Source organism: Orcinus orca, chromosome 16 (genome assembly GCF_937001465.1).
Source record: "Orcinus orca chromosome 16, mOrcOrc1.1, whole genome shotgun sequence".
In the NCBI taxonomy this organism is placed as follows: domain Eukaryota; kingdom Metazoa; phylum Chordata; class Mammalia; order Artiodactyla; family Delphinidae; genus Orcinus; species Orcinus orca.
Window position 1 is genome coordinate 26077000 of NC_064574.1, and position 19146 is coordinate 26096145.

Sequence of the window (19146 nt, forward strand, 5' to 3'; positions counted from 1 at the left end):
TTTTTTCTAGGCTATAGGTTTAATGACCTGTTCCTGCAATGAGATATATATCTCTTTGACCACTCAGAATATTCATGTCCATTAAAATCAGTTTTTCTCTGCCTTGACAGTGCCAAATTCTTGGTCATTCAATATAGCATTTTCTAGATACCACATGGGACACTTCCATTCTATATTTCTGCTCAAATTATAATACATGTGATAAATTACGGTTTTCCTATTTGCCTGTTCTTTTTCCTTTTTTTAATAAATTTATGTATTTATTTTTATTTTTGTCTGCCTTGGGTCTTTGTTGCTGCATGTGGGGCTTTCTCTAGCTGCGGCAAGCTGGGGCTACTCTTTGTTGTGGTGTGCAGGCTTCTCACTGAGGTGGCTTCTCTTGTTGCAGGGCACGGGCTCTAAGCGCACGGGCTCAGTAGTTGTGGCGCACGGGCTTAGTTGCTCTGTGGCATGTGGGATCTTCCAGGACCAGGGATCGAACCTGTGTCCCCTGCATTGGCAGGTGGATTGTTAACCACTACAGCACCAGGGAAGTCCCTGCCCATTGTTCTTAACAGTCATTTCTTGTAATTTTAATTTGGAACACAACTCTAGAGCTATGTTCTTGGAGGCAAAGCTCCTTCTTCCCTGATGAATGAAATAAAATTACCTAGTGCCTAAGTGTCAATAGATTTTTCATTTAATCATATCCAGGCTTGAAAATTTAAGAAAGTAAAACTAAGTCTAAAAACATATCACCTGTATTAAGAAGCATTATTTGACAGACTCCACTGCTCCTACTAGATTTAATAACTTTGTTCTGTGCTGCCCATGTACATGCTTCCATTATTTTACTTACCAAATTATACTTATTTCTTTCTGTATCATACTGCCTTGAAAGACTGTCTACTTCTTGATTAAACACACATCTGTGTATATCATAATTAGCTAAGCTGTTATGAACTGTGTATGCTGTATGTGTATGGCTCAATGCATAAAAGGTTAACAGGCTGAGAAAAAGAGGGTGTCTCTACTGTGTCTCCCAGTGAAGGATGCTAGAGCTACTGGAAAGGAAGGCTCAACACTCAACCTCAGCAATACAGAAAGTCAGCTGCAATGGTGTACCATTTCTTTGTGTTCACAGAAAGGTCCATTGCCATTGGAGAGCTGCCCTCTTTTGAAGCAACCTGTAAAAATAATACATTGCTATGCTTTTCACCACCCTGACACTTACACGGGCTGTTTTACAATTTCAGTGAAAGTGTATGATCACATTTTCTGAAATAAAACATATTCATCCCTAAATAGTCAAATACGGGGGTCAAAAGGGTTGACTACACACACACACACACACACACACACACGCACACACACCCCAACTGTCTATATCTTGAAATCTGAATGACAGCCTGGGTTTAAATCTGTTTCACTTCAAGTTAGTATCTTTATCTAAGGCTGTTTAACTTTGAGATAAAAAATACAATTTAAGAAAAAAGGGTATCAAACTTCATTTCATAAACTTTGGCTCAAATTGTTACAGCTGCCAGTTACTCAATTTCAAATGTTTTGGGGCAATAAATAATTAAACCTTCTTTTTTAAATTGAGGTTTTAGGACTAAATTTGCGGAGTTACAGGGTTTGGGGAAATTCAGCTTTAGTAGATACTACCAAAAATTTTTCTCATAAACAATGTACGATTGTTCAAGTTGCTCCACACATACTCACCAAAACTTGATATTCTTTTTTATTCTGAACATTCTTGTGGGTGTATGTAGTACTACATTGGGTTTTAGTTTGCATTTCCTTGGTGACTAGCAAGGCTGAACAACTTTTATTTATTGTCTAATATATTTGTTATGGACTAAATTGTATCCCCCTCCCAAACTCCTATGTTGAAGTTGTGACCCCCAGTACCTCAGAATGTGACTATATTTGGAGATAGGGCCCTTAAAGGTTAAATGAGGTCATCTGCCTAAGTCCTAATCCAATATGACTGTTGTACTTATAAGAAGAGGAGGGAGCACCAAGGATGCACATGCACAAGGAAAGGCTATGAGAGGACAGAGCAAGAAGGCAGCTATCTGCAAGACAAGGAAAGAGGCTTCCAAAGAAACCAAACCTGCTGACATCTTGATCTTGGACTTCTAACCTCCAGAACTGTGAAAAAATTAATTCCTGTTGTTTAAGCCACCTAGTCTTTGGTATTTTGTTACAGCAGCCCTAGTAAACTAATAAAATAATCAATTTTTTTTGTAAAAAGCCTTACCATGACAGTCCTGGAGTATAGTTCATTCATTTTATGAAACTTACTTTGAATCCTATTAATCAATATAATAATTTAAATTCATTATTTTAGAGCCAAAGAAATTAAAATAGATACTTACAAGCCAAAAAGTATGAAAACAAAATATTTAGACTACTAAATTTCCAAATACCTAAATCAGCTATGTACTATTCTCAGAGGGAAAAAGCAACTTAGAAAAGAAACAACCAAGACACATGTGTGTGTGTTAACAGCCATTTTAAAAATGTTAAGTAGTATATATAGAAGGCTTAATGACATTCATTTAGATCCAAATGTCACGGTGAACCACAAACCCAAGTAATTAAGAGGTCTCACATGCTGTAGGAGTGAATGACACTGGCCTAGGTCCTCCGGGATTTATTGGTGGGAGGGGTGGCATGGTGGGAGGTGAGGATCTTGACTGTATCTTCACTTCCACAGGCGATCCAGGCATTGCTGGCACCCTTTTGTCAGCACCAACTGTAGAGAATAAAAGGAATGGAAATCAGAATTTTCTATAAAAGAAAAGTAGTCACAACAATCTGAAATACCAACATATTTACCTAGAGGACTGAGAAGTGAAGAAGATGCTTTCTTAGTATAATAGGCTGAATGGTGGCCCCCCAAAATATGTCTACCTCTTAATTCCTTGAACTGTGAATGTTTCCTTATTTGGAAAAAATGTCCTTGCAGATATAATTAAGTTAAGGATTTTGAGGGGAGGAGATCACCCTGGATTATCTGGGTAGTTCCTAAATCCAGTATGAATGACGTCCTTATAAGAAGAGGAGAAAAGACAGACACACACACAGAGGGAAGTTTACTACGTGAAGACAGACATAGTCCCACAGAGAGAACGCATGTGACAATGGAGGCAGAGATTGGAATGTTGCCATCTACAAGCCAAGGAATGCCAAGGATTATCAGCAAACACCTGAAGCTAGGAGACAGGTATAGAATAGATTCTTCCTCTGAGGCCAAGAAGGAATCAACCCTGCTGATACCTTGATTTTGGATTTCTGACCTCTTGAACTGTGAGAGAATAGTGTTGTTTTAAGCCACCCAGTGTATAGTACTTTTACAGCAATCCTAGGAATCTAAGACAAGGCAGCAAGGTCAAGGGATGATGTGACATTAGAGTTAACAGTGAGGATAGTGGCTGAGAAAGGAAGAAACCAGGTTATAAATTCAGCTTATCTCAACGGCATTCTTTCTTGACTTCTTACAAATTAACTGAAGTAGTAGTGGTAAAAAAAAGCTAATGTGGGACTGTCCAGACAAGTAAGCATCAACTGCATGCCATGGAAATAGAATCAGTCAGTTGTATATAAATTACTATGAATGATGAAATACATATTTATACATATCAACTATTCTAAGTAAGAAAAATGAAGTGGAGTCAACATCTCTGATACCAAGCATGTGATTTACGATGTATATTGTCCAAAAAAAAAGAAAAGTAGAGCTGACCCTAAGCTAAGTACAGGCTACTTCATCTACGAGGACAATTCATAATAAGCAGCTGTTTGATAACACTTGATGGCAACAAATCCCAGAAAGTCAGATTAGGTAGATTAAACTTGATGTTAGAATTAGGTCTGAGCTAATATGAAGAAGACTTGATAATGAAGAGTAATGTTCTAATATCTTCAAAAACTTATTTTTTCCCATTAAAGGGAACTTGTTACCTACTTCGTTAATAATAGGGCCATGGCTACCATAATCACCTTTAAATTGAGCTATGTTCCTCTCAGTAATTCCAAACTTTTCCTTTAAGTACCCTGTGTTTATTCTCCAATAACTGCTGAATTCAATGTAAAGTACAAGAAATGGAGACCAAAGGTTCAAATGAGAATGTTAAATCAAAGTTTTCCTTCACTGAGATCATAGTTATAAACACAATACATATAAAAGGATTCATGACACTGGCAACAAGGCACATCTTGGCACATTCAAGGGCACTTTCTCAAGAGGAAAACATCCCCAAATATTACTTTTATGCCTTAGTTTGCAGTGGTCACATTTTGGGAAGAGATATAATGAATATATAAAGTCAATCAGGGTAGCAATGCCCCCAAGTTACAAATCCCCTGACAAAAATGTGTAGGTCTTTGAGAGCCATGTGAGCACACTCTGCCAACCCTTCCCATCTCTGTCCAGGACATTTTCTTTGTAAAATGGACGGTCATCCTGTCTGATTAGTGAACTAATTAGGTATTGCGTTTGCCTTTTTCTTCTTGACAGTGTTTTCTCAATGCCCTTCAGAGAACAGTTGACACGTTTCCAGCTCTTCCATCTGGGGCCCAGCTTTCTGGAGGGCGGGGGGAGAAAAGAAGGAAGGAACTAACAGTTGTCTCGCCCTGTTATGTGTTGTGTATAGTGTGCAACAACCTAGGGGGAGCCTTTCTTCAGACCACCTGCCTTTACAGCAAGGGTGCCAAAGGCCGGAGGAGGGCTTATCAGTGAGATGTGTTTTAGCAGTCAGCACTTGGCAGAATGAAAAAGTCAAGAGCAGCCCAACTGCAGAACACTGAATTATATACCAACTGAAAGCTTAGAAACTGGGGAAAACCCAGACTCCAGAGTACGGTTTATATTAGGTTAAAACTACCTATCTCTTATTCACGTCACTACTCACAAACCTTCAACACTAGTATCATTCCTCACGTTTCAAGCAACAACCCTTGTCTAGTAGGAAAAGTATGGGTACAGAGACTGAGAGGTTTGGTGTGAATCGCCATTCTAATGACGATTTTATCACTGAATGATAAAATCTGTATGAATTTTATCTAATCACTTCACCTTTCCAGGCCTCATTTTGATGTATTAGAGATAATGCCTAGGCTAGTGATAAAGAAGGTATTCAATAAAGAATAATGATGATTAGAAAACATGACGACTAGTGTCAAGTCCTGATTTTATCACTTAACTAGCCTTATGACTATGTGCAAGTTAACATTAACATTTGTTCCCCAAAGAAAATGTGTATACTATCAACAATCCATGTGACCTCAGAGATATTGTATGGAATGATCCAAGAATCAACAGTTGCAAAAGTACCAAGTACAATGTAAGATGATATTTTTGTTGGAAGCTGGGTGGCAAGAATGTACTTCATGATGTGAGAGCTCTATCCTGGTTTATAAACTGACAAATCCAGCAGGTGCTCAGATGGTAAATAAGGAGTACACTCCAAAGCAGGCATTTTAACCCTCTGCTTGGTGGCCAATACATTCCTTTATGCCATCACGTTTAAAGTGACTTCATTTCTGAATTTTTATAAAACTTAGGTTTTATAAAACATCTACCTGGATCCCTTGAAAGAACCAATGAAATTTTGAGCTCTTTTCAATTCCAGAGAAGCTTAAAGTTCAAAGAGAAGAAATTTTTTTTCTTATGTGTGACTTCAGCCCATAAACACCACTGCTTGAATCAAAGAGACAAAGTATTCAGTCCTAGAAAATTAACCCTTAGTTTTATCAGAAAGGTTCAACTTGATCCTAAACATAGATTCTAAGGTTCAAAGTAACTGATAATTTAGTCACTCTATAACTGTGCTCTGGTTATTTTAAATATTTGGATATATACGGAAATATGACCGACCACATGATTCAACACCTAACAATGTAAAGCCAAACAACCTGAGCTAAAGAAGAGGGACAAACAGGGAAAAATATGTCTGGATAATTATTTTACCCCTTCATTGTGCAAGATGCTATGGATGTCATAAAAATAGAAAACTGATGAAAGAGAGAACAAAATAATAAAGTTTTCTGTGTGACGGCAGTGTGATTTTTCTTTCCACACAGGAATTTGAAGAATCAAACATGAAGCAAAAGAGAAGAATTATTCTGTAGCTTTAAGAGAAAGTAATACTAAACACAAACAAACATCCTAGGTAAGTGCTACTTGAGAAGAATCTTGTATGATAAACTGCCCACAAATGAGGGCATTTACAAATCATTATGAACTGCTTTTCCACTACAGTTCTTTAAAAATTACTTTGAGGTTGACAAAGGAACAATAAATAGAAGAAGTATAAAAATGAGAGAAGAAAAATGCAATTATGTGAGGGGAAGGGCTACCCACAAACAACTGTAAAGAAGGGGAACTCCCAGGGCTGCAAGTGCGAAGGATGTTTAGGTGAAAGAAGGTGAGCTTGATGTGAAGGATGCTCTATCACTTACTTGTGTGACTATGGTTTTCTTCATCTGTCTCTGAGGGTAATACTTACAACACAGGGTTATTGGGAAGGGAAATGTATGTAATATACGTAATAATGGCTGGTACAACGCAGTAGACACTCTTACATGTTTACTTGAATCAGATGAACAATCTACTAGAAGGAATCATTTTTTGGCCATTGAGATGTTTATCTATGCTAAACTCTGGGTAGAAGAAGATATGGTCAAGCACTCCTGATTATCATCTATGAGGAAAATAAGCTGAGTATAGACCTTTCAGATGCACAGTACAGAAATGCTGATCATTCCAAACAGGGTGTCCAAGAAAGCCATTACCATTTCTTTAAAACAAATCATATTCCTAACTAAGAAATAATCGTGATGGTTTAAAGAGAACTATTTTGGGGGGCAGAGGCTAACTAAGTAGATAACTCTCTTTTTTGTATGTATTATAAGTATACATTTATATGGTTCAAAAATCAATATATGAGATAAAAAGAAATACTCCCTGCTTCTATACCTACATACCCCACCTCATATGTAACCATTTTAATCTGTTTCTTGTGTATCCATCCATCCTTTCTCTGTACAAATGAGCAAACGCAAAAATAAATTCTTATCCCACCCCCATTTATACAAAGACAGCATAATTACATTAAACTAAGCATCCCTAAGAATGGCACCATGCCTTTTGCAATGCCTCAGGAAATGGGATCTTATTCCCCTGAATCTGGCTAGGCTCCCTGACTTGCTCTGGCCCATATAATGTGATGGAAGTGTAACAGTGCTGGTTCTACACCTGTCTCAGAATGCTAACCCTGCCATGAAAGCAAATCCAGACTAGTCTGCTGGAGGATGAGACCACATGGAGCAGAGATGAGTTATACCAGCTAAGGCCAGCTGATCCCAAACATGTAAGATCCTAACCTAATGAGTCTGATCTGTAGTTAACTGCTTGCAGACATATGAATCAATGAGCAAAAGCAAGAGCAGGAGAACTTCCCGACTCATAGATTCATAACCCAAAAAACCCCCAAAATTATTGTTTTAGGCCACTAAGTTTTAGCATGGTTTCTTATAGCAACAGACAACTGATCCATACCACACACAAACTATACTACTCCTTGGTTTTTTGTTTCTTTTGTTTTATAATTTTACAGTATGTCCTGAAATTCTTAATTCCACAACCTTTTTTTTCTTTTTAACAAATGCATGATGGAGGTAAGGGATAAATTGGGAAACTGGGATTGACATATACACAGTACGATATATAAAATAGAGAACTAATAAGAACTTACTGTATAGCACTGGGAACTCTACTCAGTACTCTGTAATGACCTATATGGGAACAGAATCTAAAAAAGAGTGGATATATGTATAACTGATTCACTTTGCCGTACAGCAGAAACTAACACAACATTGTAAATCAACTATACTCCAATAAAAACTAATAAAAAAAATGCATGATAGTCCATTGTGGGGATGTACCACAGTTTATTTGAACAATTCTCTACTGATGAATTGGATTATTTCCAATCATTTGTAGCTGAATTTTGAGGTGCTCTAGATGCCATGCTACTGACTGACCTGTGCCAGACTTTGGCAAAGAGATAAAGAAGACAGGGCCCTGAGTTACAGCAAAGACAGATACATTTAAATGTGTACAAAATACTAAGAAATTAAAGAAGTAGAAGCATGACTTACTCATGAAGGCCAGGGATGTCTCTACAGACCATTAAGTGGTTTACTGGGAAGGCTACATGGGCTTTCCAGGCAGCACATGACAAAAAGCATGAAGGGTATAGTTTGAATGGTGCCCCTAAAGTTGGGATCAGAACCAAGGGAAAAATCAGGAAAAAGATTTTCTTGACCACAATTTCTCTTTAACCACTGCCAAGAATAGGTAAATGTTCTAAATGTGTAACTGTCATATAAGAAGCATTTCCAAAAAAAAAAAAAGAAGCATTTCCAAAAATGACTATTTTAATCTGTTAAAGATAGTGGAAAGCAGAGCAAAACTACTGTTGCACTTACAGGCTTATAAGTCTGGTTAAACTGATTATGGACATAGGACATGCTTAAGGATGAGCATTTCCCATCCTTGTAGCTCTGCCACAAACCTGACAATGCATCCAACTTTCTAACAACATCCAGCCTTCATATGCAGAGATGGCCAGGAATAATTGTTTACAATGGCACATAATTTATTATTCAACAAAAACTGAGGCATAAGGACTCAAGAAAAGATATTAACAGAAAATATTTCACAAGGGACCTTGAAGACATAGCCCAACTAAAACAAAAATAATGCTTTACCATATACTACAATAGGGATTGAAAAAACAAATTTTCCCATTCCACATTGATAAATACATTGGAATTTTTTTAATATACAGCAGGTTCCTATTAGTCAGCAATTTTATACACACCAGTGTGTACATGTCAATCCCAATCGCCCAGTTGATCACATCACCACCATAACCCCCCCGTGGCATTCTCCCTTTGGTGTCCATACGTTTATTCTCTACATCTGTGTCTCAATTTCTGTCCTGCAAACCAGTTCATCTGTACCATTTTTCTAGGTTCCACATATATGCGATTATATACAATATTTGTTTTTCTCTTTCTGACTTACTTCACTCTGTATGACAGTCTCCAGATCCATCCAGGTTTCAACAAATGACCCAATTTCGTTCCTTTTTATGGCTGAGTAATATTCCATTGTATACATGTACCACAACTTATTTATCCATTCATCTGTCAATGGGCATTTAGGTTGCTTCCATGACCTGGCTATTCTAAATAGTGCTGCAATGAACATTCGGGTGCATGCGTCTTTTTGAATTATGGTTTTCTCTGGGTATATGCCCAGTGCTGGGATTGCTGGATCATATGGTAATTCTATTTTTAGTTTTTTCAGGAACCTCCATACTGTTCTCCATAGTGGCTGTATCAATTTACATTCCCACCAACAGTACAAGAGGGTTCCCTTTTCTCCACACCCTCTCCAGCATTTGCTGTTTGTAGATTTTCTGATGATGCCCATTCTAACTGGTGTGAGGTAATACCTCACTGTAGTTTTGATTTACATTTCTCTACTAATTAGTGATGCTGAGCAGCTTTTCATGTGCTTCTTGGCCATCTGTATGTCTTCTTTGGAGAAATGCCTATTGAGGCTGAGGTCTTCTGCCCTTTTTGGATTGGGTTGTTTGTTTTTTTAATACTAAGCTATTTATATAGTTTGGAGATTAATCCTTTGTCCATTCATTCGTTTGCAAATATTTTCTCCCATTCTGCGGGTTGTCGTTTCACCTTGTTCATGGTTTCCTTTGCTGTGCAAAAGCTTTGAAGTTTCATTAGGTCCCGTTTGTTTAATTTTGTTTTTATTTCCATTACTCTAGGAGGTGGATCAAAAAAGATCTTGCTGTGATTTATGTCAAAGAGTGTTCTTCCTATGTTTTCCTCTAAGACTTTTATAGTGTCCGGTCTTACATTTAGGTCTCTAATCCATTTTGAGTTTATTTTTGGGTATGGTGTTAGGGAGTGTTCTAATTTCACTCTTTTACAGGTAGCTGTCCAGTTATCCCAGCACCACTTATTGAAGAGACTGTCTTTTCTCCATTGTATATCCTTACCTCCTTTATTATAGATTAGTTGACCACAGGTGTGTGGGTTTATCTCTGGGCTTTCTATCTTGTTCCATTGATCTATGTTTCTGTGCCAGTACCATATTGTCTTGACTACTGTATCATTGTAGTATATATAGTCTGAAACCAGGGAGTCTGATTCCACCACCTGCGTTTTTTTCCCTCAAGACTGCTTTGGCTATTCAGGGACTTTTGTGTCTCCATACAAATTTTAAGATTTTTTGTTCTAGTCCCATAAAAAAAGCCATTGGTAGTTTGATAGGGATTACACTGAATCTGTAGATTGCTTTATCTAGTATAGTCATTTTCACAGTATTGACACTTCTAATCCAAGAACATGGTATATCTCTCCATCTGTTCGTATCATCTTTAATTTCTTTCATCAGTGTCTTATAGTTTTCTGCATACAGGTCTTCTGTCTCCCTAGGTAGGTTTATTCCTAGGTATTTTATTCTTTTTGTTGCAGTAGTAAATGGGAGTGTTTCCTTAATTTCTCTTTCAGATTTTTCATCATTAGTATATAGGAATGCAACAGATTTCTGTGAATTAATTTTCTATCCTGCAACTTCACCAAACTCATTGATTAGCTCTAGTAGTTTTCTGGTGGCATCTTTAGGATTCTCTATGTATAGTATCATGTCATCTGTAAACAGTGACAGTTTTACTTCTTCTTTTCCAATTTGTATTCCTTTTATTTTTTTTCCTTCTCTGATTGCCGTGGCTACTACTTCCAATACTATGTTGAATAATAGTGGTGAGAGTGGACATTTTTGTCTTGTTCCTGATCTTAGAGGAAATGCTTTCAGTTTTTCACAATTGAGAATGATGTTTGCTGTGGGTTTCCTGTATATGGCCTTTATTATGTTGAGGTAGGTTCCCTCTATGCCCACTTTCTGGAGAGTTTTTATCATAAATGAGTGTTGAATTTTGTCAAAAGCATTTTCTGCATCTATTGAGATGATCATATGGTTTTTATTCTTCAATTTGTTAATATGGTGTATCACATTGATTGATTTGCATATATTGAAGAATCCTGGTATACCTGGGATAAATCCCACTTGATCATGGTGTATGATCCTTTTAATGTGTTGTTGGATTCTGTTTGCTAGTATTTTGTTGAGAATTTTTGCATCTATATTTATCAGTGATATTGGTCTGTAATTTTCTTTTTTTGTAGTATCTTTGCCTGATTTTGGTATCAGGGTGATGGTGGCCTCAATGAGTTTGGGAGTGTTCCTTCCTCTGCAATTTTTTGGAGGAGTTTGAGAAGGATGGGTGTTAGCTCTTCTCTAAATGTTTGATACAATTCACATGTGAAGCCATCTGGTCCTGGACTTTTGTTTCTTGGAAGATTTTTAATCACAGTTTCAATTTCACTACTTGTGATTGGTCTGTTCATATTTTCTGTTTCTTCCTGGTTCAGTCTTGGAAGGTTATACCTTTCTAAGAATTTGTCCATTTCTTCCAGGTTGTCCATTTTATTGGCATAGAGTTGCTTGTAGTAGTCTCTTAGGATGCTTTGTATTCCTGCGGTGTCTGTTGTAACTGCTCCTTTTTCATTTCTAATTTTATTGATTAGAGTCCTCTCCCCCTTTTTCTTGATGAGTCAGGCTAATGGTTGGTCAATGTATCTTCTGAAAGAACCAGATTTTAGTTTTATTGATCTTTGCTATTGTTTTCTTTGTTTCTATTTCATTTATTTCTGCTCTGATCTTTATGATTTCTTTACTTCTGCTAACTTTGGGTTTTGTTTGTTCTTCTTCCTCTAGTTCCTTTAGGTGCAAGGTTAGATTGTTTATTTGAGATTTTTCTTGTTTCTTGAGGTAGGCTTGTATAGTTATAAACTTCCCTCTTAGAACTGCTTTTGCTGCATCCCATAGGTTTTGGATCATCGTGTTTTCATTGTCATTTGTCTCTAGGTATTTTTTGATTTCCTCTTTGATTTCTTCAGTGATCTCTTGGGTATTTAGAACAGATTGTTTAGCCTCTGTGTGTTTGTGTTTTTTACGTTTTTTTACCTGTAATTCATTTCTACTCTCATAGCACTGTGGTCAGAAAAGATGCTGGATATGATTTCAATTTTCTTAAATTTACTGAGGCTTGATTTGTGACACAATATGTGATGTATCCTGGAGAACGTTCCGTGTGCACTTGAGAAGAAAGTGTAATCTGCTGTTTTTGGATGGAATGTCCTATAAATATCAATTAAATCTATCTGGTCTATTGTGTCATTTAAAGCTTCTGTTTTCTTATTTATTTTCATTTTGGATGATCTGTCCATTGGTGTAAGTGAAGTGTTAAAATCCCCATTACTGTGTTACTGTCGATTTCCTCTTTTATAGCTGTTAGCAGTTGCCTTATGTATTGAGGTGCTCCTATGTGGGTGCATATATATTTATAATTGTTATATCTTCTTCTTGGATTGGTCCCTTGATCATTATGTAGTGTCCTTCCTTGTCTCTTGTAACATTCTTTATTTTAAAGTCTATTTTATCTGATATGAGTATTTCTACTCCAGCTTTCTTTTGATTTCCATTTGCATGGAATATCTTTTTCCATCCCCTCACTTTCAGTCTGTATGTGTCTCTAGGTCTGAAAGTGGGTCTCTTGTAGACAGCATATATATGGGTCTTGTTTTTGTGTCCATTCAGCAAGCCTGTGTTTTTTATTTGGAGCATTTAATCCATTCATGTTTAAGGTAATTATCGATATGTATGTACCTATGAACATTTTCTTAATTGTTTTGCGTTTGTTTTTGTAGGTCCTTTTCTTCTCTTGTGTTTCCCACTTAGAGAAGTTCCTTTAGCATTTGTTGTAGAGCTGGTTTGGTGGTGCTGAATTCTCTTAGCTTATGCTTGTCTGTAAAGCTTTTGATTTCTCCATCGAATCTGAATGAGATCCTTGCCAGGTAGAGTACTCTTGGTTGTAGGTTCTTCCCTTTCATCACTTTAAGTATATCATGCCACTCCCTTCTGGCTTGTAGAGTTTCTGCTGAGAAATCAGCTGTTACCCTTATGGGAGTTCCCTTGTATTTGTTATTTGTCGTTTTTCCCTTATTTGTCGTTTTTCAGTAATTTTTCTTTGTCTTTAATTTTTGCCAATTTGATTACCATGTGTCTCGGCGTGTTTCTCCTTGGGTTTATCCTGTATGGTACTCTCTGCGCTTCCTAGACTTGGTTGGCTATTTCCTTTCCCATGTTAGGGAAGTTTTCGACTATAATCTCTTCAAATATCTTCTCTGGTCCTTTCTCTCTCTCTTCTCCTTCTGGGACCCCTATAATGCGAATGTTGTTGCGTTTAATGTTGTCCCAGAGGTCTCTTAGGTTGTCTTCATTTCTTTTCATTCTGTTTTCTTTATTCTGTTCCACAGCAGTGAATTCCACCATTCTGTCATCCAGGTCACTTATCTGTTCTTCTGCCTCAGTTATTCTGCTATTGATTCCTTCTAGTGTAGTTTTCATTTTAGTTATTGTATTGTTCATCTCTGTTTGTTTGTTCTTTATTTCTTCTAGGACTTTGTTAAACATTTCTTGCATCTTCTCGATCTTTGCCTTCATTTTTTTTCCGAGGTCATGGATCATCTTCACTATCATTCTTCTGAATTCTTTTTCTGGAACGTTGCCTATCTCCACTTCATTTAGTTGTTTTTCTGGGGTGTTATCTTGTTCCTTCATCTGGTACATAGCCCTCTGCCTTTTCATCTTGTCTATCTTTCTCTGAAAGTGGTTTTTGTTCCACAGGTTGTAGGATTGCAGTTCTTCTTGCTTCTGCTGTCTGCCCTCTGGTGGATGAGGCTATCTAAGAGGCTTGTGCAAGTTTCCTGATGGGAGGGAATGGTGGTGGGTAGAGCTGACTGTTGCTCTGGTGCGCAGAGCTCAGTAAAACTTTAATCCTCTTGACTGCTGATGGGTGGGGTTGGGTTACCTTCCTGTTGGTTGTTTGGCCTGAGGCAACTCAACACTGGAGCCTACCTGGGGTCTTTTTTTTTTTTTTTTAATTTTATTGTTTATTTATTTATTTAATTTTTGGCTGTGTTGTGTCTTTGTTTCTGTGCGAGGGCTTTCTCTACTTGAGGCAAGCGGGGCCCACTCTTCATCGCGGTGCACAGGTCTCTCACTATCGCGGCCTCTCTTGTTGCGGAGCACAGGCTGCAGACGCATAGGCTCAGTAGTTGTGGCCCACAGGCCCACCCACTCCATGGCATGTGGGATCTTCCCAGACCAGGGCTCGAACCCGTGTCCCCTGCATTGGCAGGCAGACCCTCAACCACTGTGCCACCATGGAAGCCCTACCTGGGCTCTTTGGTGAGGTTAATGGCAGACTCTGGGAGGGCTCACACCAAGGAGTACTTCCCAGAACTTTTGCTGCCATTGTCCTTGTCCCCAGGGTGAAACAGAGCCACACCCTGCCTCTGCAGGAGACCCTCCAACACTAGCAGGTAGGTCTGGTTCAGTCTCCCCCAGGGTCAGTGCTCCTTCCCCTGGGTCCCGATGTGCACACTACTTTGTGTGTGCCCTCCAAGAGTGGAGTCTCTGTTTCCCCCAGTCCTGTCAAAGTCCTGCAATCAAATCCCACTAGCCTGCAAAGTCTGATTCTCTAGGAATTCCTCCTCCCGTTGCCAGACCCCCAGGTTGGGAAGCCTGATGTGGGGCTCAGAACCTTCACTCCAGTGGGTGGACCTCTGTGGTATAAGTGTTCTCCAGTCTGTGAGTCACCCACCCAGCAGTTATGGGATTTGATTTTACTGTGATTGTGCCCCTTCTACCGTCTCACTGTGGCTTCTCCTTTGTCTTTGGATGTGGGGTATCTTTCTTGGTGAGTTCCAGTGTCTTCCTGTCGATGATTGTCCAGCAGCTAGTTGTGATTCTGGTGTTCTCGCGAGAGGGAGTGAGAGCACATGCTTCTACTCCGCCATCTTGGTTCAGGCCGCTACACTGGAAAATTAATTTAATACATTCCTACAGCTCAGGGATCAGCAAACTTTTTCTGCAAAGGGCAAGATAGTAAATATTTTTGGCATTTTGGGCCATATGGTCTCTGTCACAACTATTTCACTCTGCTGTGGTGGTACAGTAGACAATACACAAAGAACTGGGCTGTGTTCCAATAAAACTTTATATGCAAAAATTGGCAGTGGGCCATAGTTAACCAACCTCTGCTATGGTTGATTAAAAAACTGCAAAAATTCAACCATCTAATTCTTAGTTTACTTTTTTTTCTATGCCTATAAAACTTCTTTTTTTTAACCCACATCCACTGAAGTGGTTCATCTGAATAATGTTTTTGTTTTCTTAAGACTGGTTATAAAGAGACTTCTACTTATTGACCTTGAAAGAAAATAACATATGGAAATTACTTTAAAACAGAAAAAAATTATTTAAAGACAGAACACTAACAACATGAAGTCAGAGTTAAGGAGCTGCAAATAGGAGGCTAGTTACCTGATGTTCTTCCAAAAATCAGACAGACCTAAAAGGAGAACCTCAAAGATGACCAGCATACCTGTGAAGGATCACTGGCTTCGTGATTATGCTTATCTCCTCCTTATTCATCTCTTTTCTGTATCTTCTACGGGTGCCATCTGACACCATACACAGAGATAACCCAGAATATATAAGTAACTCTAACAACTTGATAATAACAAACAACCCAATTCTAAGAATGCACAGAAAGATTTAAAAGGACAATTCCCAAAAGATATACAAATGACTGATAAGGACATAAAAAGATGCTCAACATGCTAGTCATCAAAGAAACACAAATTGTAACACATCAACAAAAAGGAACACAATACCAGGACTTCCCTGGTGGTCCAGTGGGTAAGAATCTGCGCTCCCAATGCAGGGGGCCCGGGATCTATCCCGGATCAGAACTAGATCCCACATGCATGCCGCAATTAAGAGTTCCCATGCCACAACTAAGAAGCCTGCATGCTGCACCTAAAAGATCCCACATGCTGCAACTAAGACCCAGGACCGCCAAAATAAATAAATCTTTAAAAAAAAAAAAAAAAAAGAACACACTACCATCCAACAACATGGGTGAATACCAGAAGCATTAGGCTAAGTGAAAGATGCCAGGCACACAACAAAACTACATACTGTATTATCCTATTTACAAGAAACTTTAGATAAGACAAAATTAGTGACAAAAAGCAGATCAGTCCCTGGTACTGATGGGAAGAAACTGACTACAAAGGGGCACATTAGGCGGCATGATAAATCTTTTTATGGTGATGGAAATATTCTATATCTTGATTATAATGGTGCTAACACAACTACATACATTAGCTAAAACTTAAACTGTATATATTACATGCATGAATTTTATTATATATAAATTATATCACAATAAAGCTGAAAAAATTAGCAAACCAAATCCATCAATGTATTTTTTTTTAAAGAAATCACAATCAAGCTGAGTTTATTTAAGAATGTAAGGATAATATACTATTAGAAAATCCAATTATTCACCACATTAACAGATTTTTTAAAAACACCTTGAAAAGAATGAAATAATGCCATTTACAGCAACATGGATGGATCTGGAGATTGTCATACTAAGTGAAGTAAGCCAGACAAAGAAAGACAAATATCATATGATATTGTTTATATGTGGAATCTAAAAAAATGGTACAAATGATCTTATTTAGAAAACAGAAATACAGTCACAGATGTAGAAAACAAACGTAAGGTTATGGGGTCGGGGGAGGGATAAATTGGGAGACTGGGATTGATGTATACACACTACTATATATAAAACAGATAACTAATAAGAACCTACTGTATAGCACAGGGAACTCTACTTAATACTCTGTAATTACCTGTATGGGAAAAGAAGCTAAAAAAGAGTGCATATATATGTGTAACAGATTTACTTTGCTGTACAGCAGAAACTAACATAATATTGTAAATCAACTATACTCCAATAAAAATTAATTTTTAAAAATCCTCCCCCCCAAAACCCACCTTAAAATCACCTCTATAATTACAGAAAAGCATTCACTAAAACCCAATTCCACTCTTGAGCATGAATAAAACTAGAAATAGAAGATCAATTCCTTAACTTGATACAGGGTCTCCTCTAAAAACCCATATACTTATTGGTGAAATATTGTAAGCAATGCCTTTCAACTCCAAAAGATAAAGATGTCTAGTATCTATGCTTCTATTCAATATTTACTCAAGGGTCAAGCCATAGCAGCAGGACAGTTAACCAACCATAATGGGTATAAGGATTGGAAAGAAAGAAATAAAATTATCCTTTTGTACACACAAGATGACTTTCTATATAGAACCAAGAGACTCTACCACCCAATATTAGAATTAACATGCAGGTTCAGCAGGGTTGCTAGATAAAAGTCCAATATTTTAAAAATTAATTACATTCCTATATACCAGCAAATAAACAGTAATTTCAAAAAGATACGAATATACAACAAAAAGTATAAACCACCTAGGAATAAACCTAACACAAGATATATAAAACCTTTATAAAGAACATAAGTAGACAGAAAGACATAAAAGGAGACAAATAGTTGGAAAGATCTATTGTGCTTATGGATGGGAAGACTTACTATTACTAATATTTTCTCTTCATTTTAATGTATAAATTCAATGCAATTCTTATTACATGCCAGCAAGACTTTTGGTGTAACCTGATGAGCAATTACTAAAATTTACATATAAGAGAAACATGTTAAATGTCCAGCAATAGAGAATAGACAACTGTGGCTAATTCAGAAATGAAACAGTCAATACTGTTAAAATAAGAGAACCAGAGCTCTATGTATCGAAAAGATAAATCTCAAAACAATGTAAAAATATTTGGTAAAAAGAGTATGTTGCCGGAAAAATATGGATAGTATGACATTTCCATAAAAACCATTTTAAAATTTATATATGATAAGGGATTGATTTACATACGATACATTTACATACATATATGTAGTAAAATATTTTTCAAAAGCAAGGGAATAATAAACATCAAATTCAGGATACTGACTAATGCAAAGGGAAGAAAAGGAATGGAATCAGGCAGAGTCACAAATTGTAGTTCTAACATTTCACTTCATTAAGAGATCTGAAGCAAATTATAAGACAAAACATTAAAATTTGACAAAGCTAAGGGTGGGTACATGAGTGTTTGTTATATTGTGCTTTTTTCTTACTTTGTAAACTTGAAATATTTCCTAAGAAAAGAAAGATCACTAGCTGCGATGGGGAAAATGGTGAGATCATAATGCAGGAAGAGACTACTTACAAGGTTATTATAGTGGGAGATGATTGTGGCCTGGGATAAGAGTAGCAATAGGAATGGAAAAATAGGGATAAATTTCAAAAACATTAGAGTTACAATAAATAGGACTTGTTGATTGATTAGACAAATATCATATGATAGCACTTATATGTGGAATCTAAAATATGACACAAATGAACTTATTTACAAAACAGAAACAGACTCACAGACATAGAGAACAGACTTGTGGTTGCCAAGGGGGAAGGGATGAAGGGGAGGGATGGATTGGGAGTTTGGGATTAGCAGGTGCAAACTGTTATATAGAGAATGGATAAACAACAAGGTCCTACTGTACAACACAGGGAACTATATTCAGTATCCTGTAATAAACCATAATGGAAAAGAATATGAAAAAATATATATGTATAACTGAATCACTTTTCTGTACACCAGAAACTAACACACTGTATCTCAACTATACTTCAATAAAAAATAAATTTAAAAAAGGATAGTGACAGGACTTCCCTGGTAGTCCACTGGTTAAGAATCTGCCTTCCAATGCAGGGGACACGGGTTCAATCCCTGGTCGGGGAACTATTATCCCACACTCCGCGGGGCAACTTAGCCCACATGCCGCAACTACTGAGCCCGTGCCCACATGCCACAACTAGAGAGAAGCCTGCGTGCCACAACTAGAGAGAAGCCTGCGCGCCACAATGAAGAGCCAGCATGTCACTACTAAGACCTGAGGCAGCCAAATAAATAAATAAATATTTAAATGAAGAAAGAACAACTGAACTCAATACATATTTCT

At 37.4% G+C, this 19146-nt stretch overlaps 1 protein-coding gene across 2 annotated transcripts in view; it reads right to left on the reverse strand.

Annotated features, from left to right (window-relative positions):
- The window catches only part of CBFA2T2 (CBFA2/RUNX1 partner transcriptional co-repressor 2), a 168810-nt gene that overhangs the window by 44117 nt on the left and 105547 nt on the right, over nucleotides 1-19146 (reverse strand). For both annotated transcript variants that reach the window (XM_033433482.2, XM_004272726.3), the window contains exon 2: nucleotides 2600-2743. In XM_033433482.2, coding sequence (XP_033289373.1) covers nucleotides 2600-2743 — 144 coding nt within the window. The remainder of the gene's footprint in view (nucleotides 1-2599; nucleotides 2744-19146) is intronic.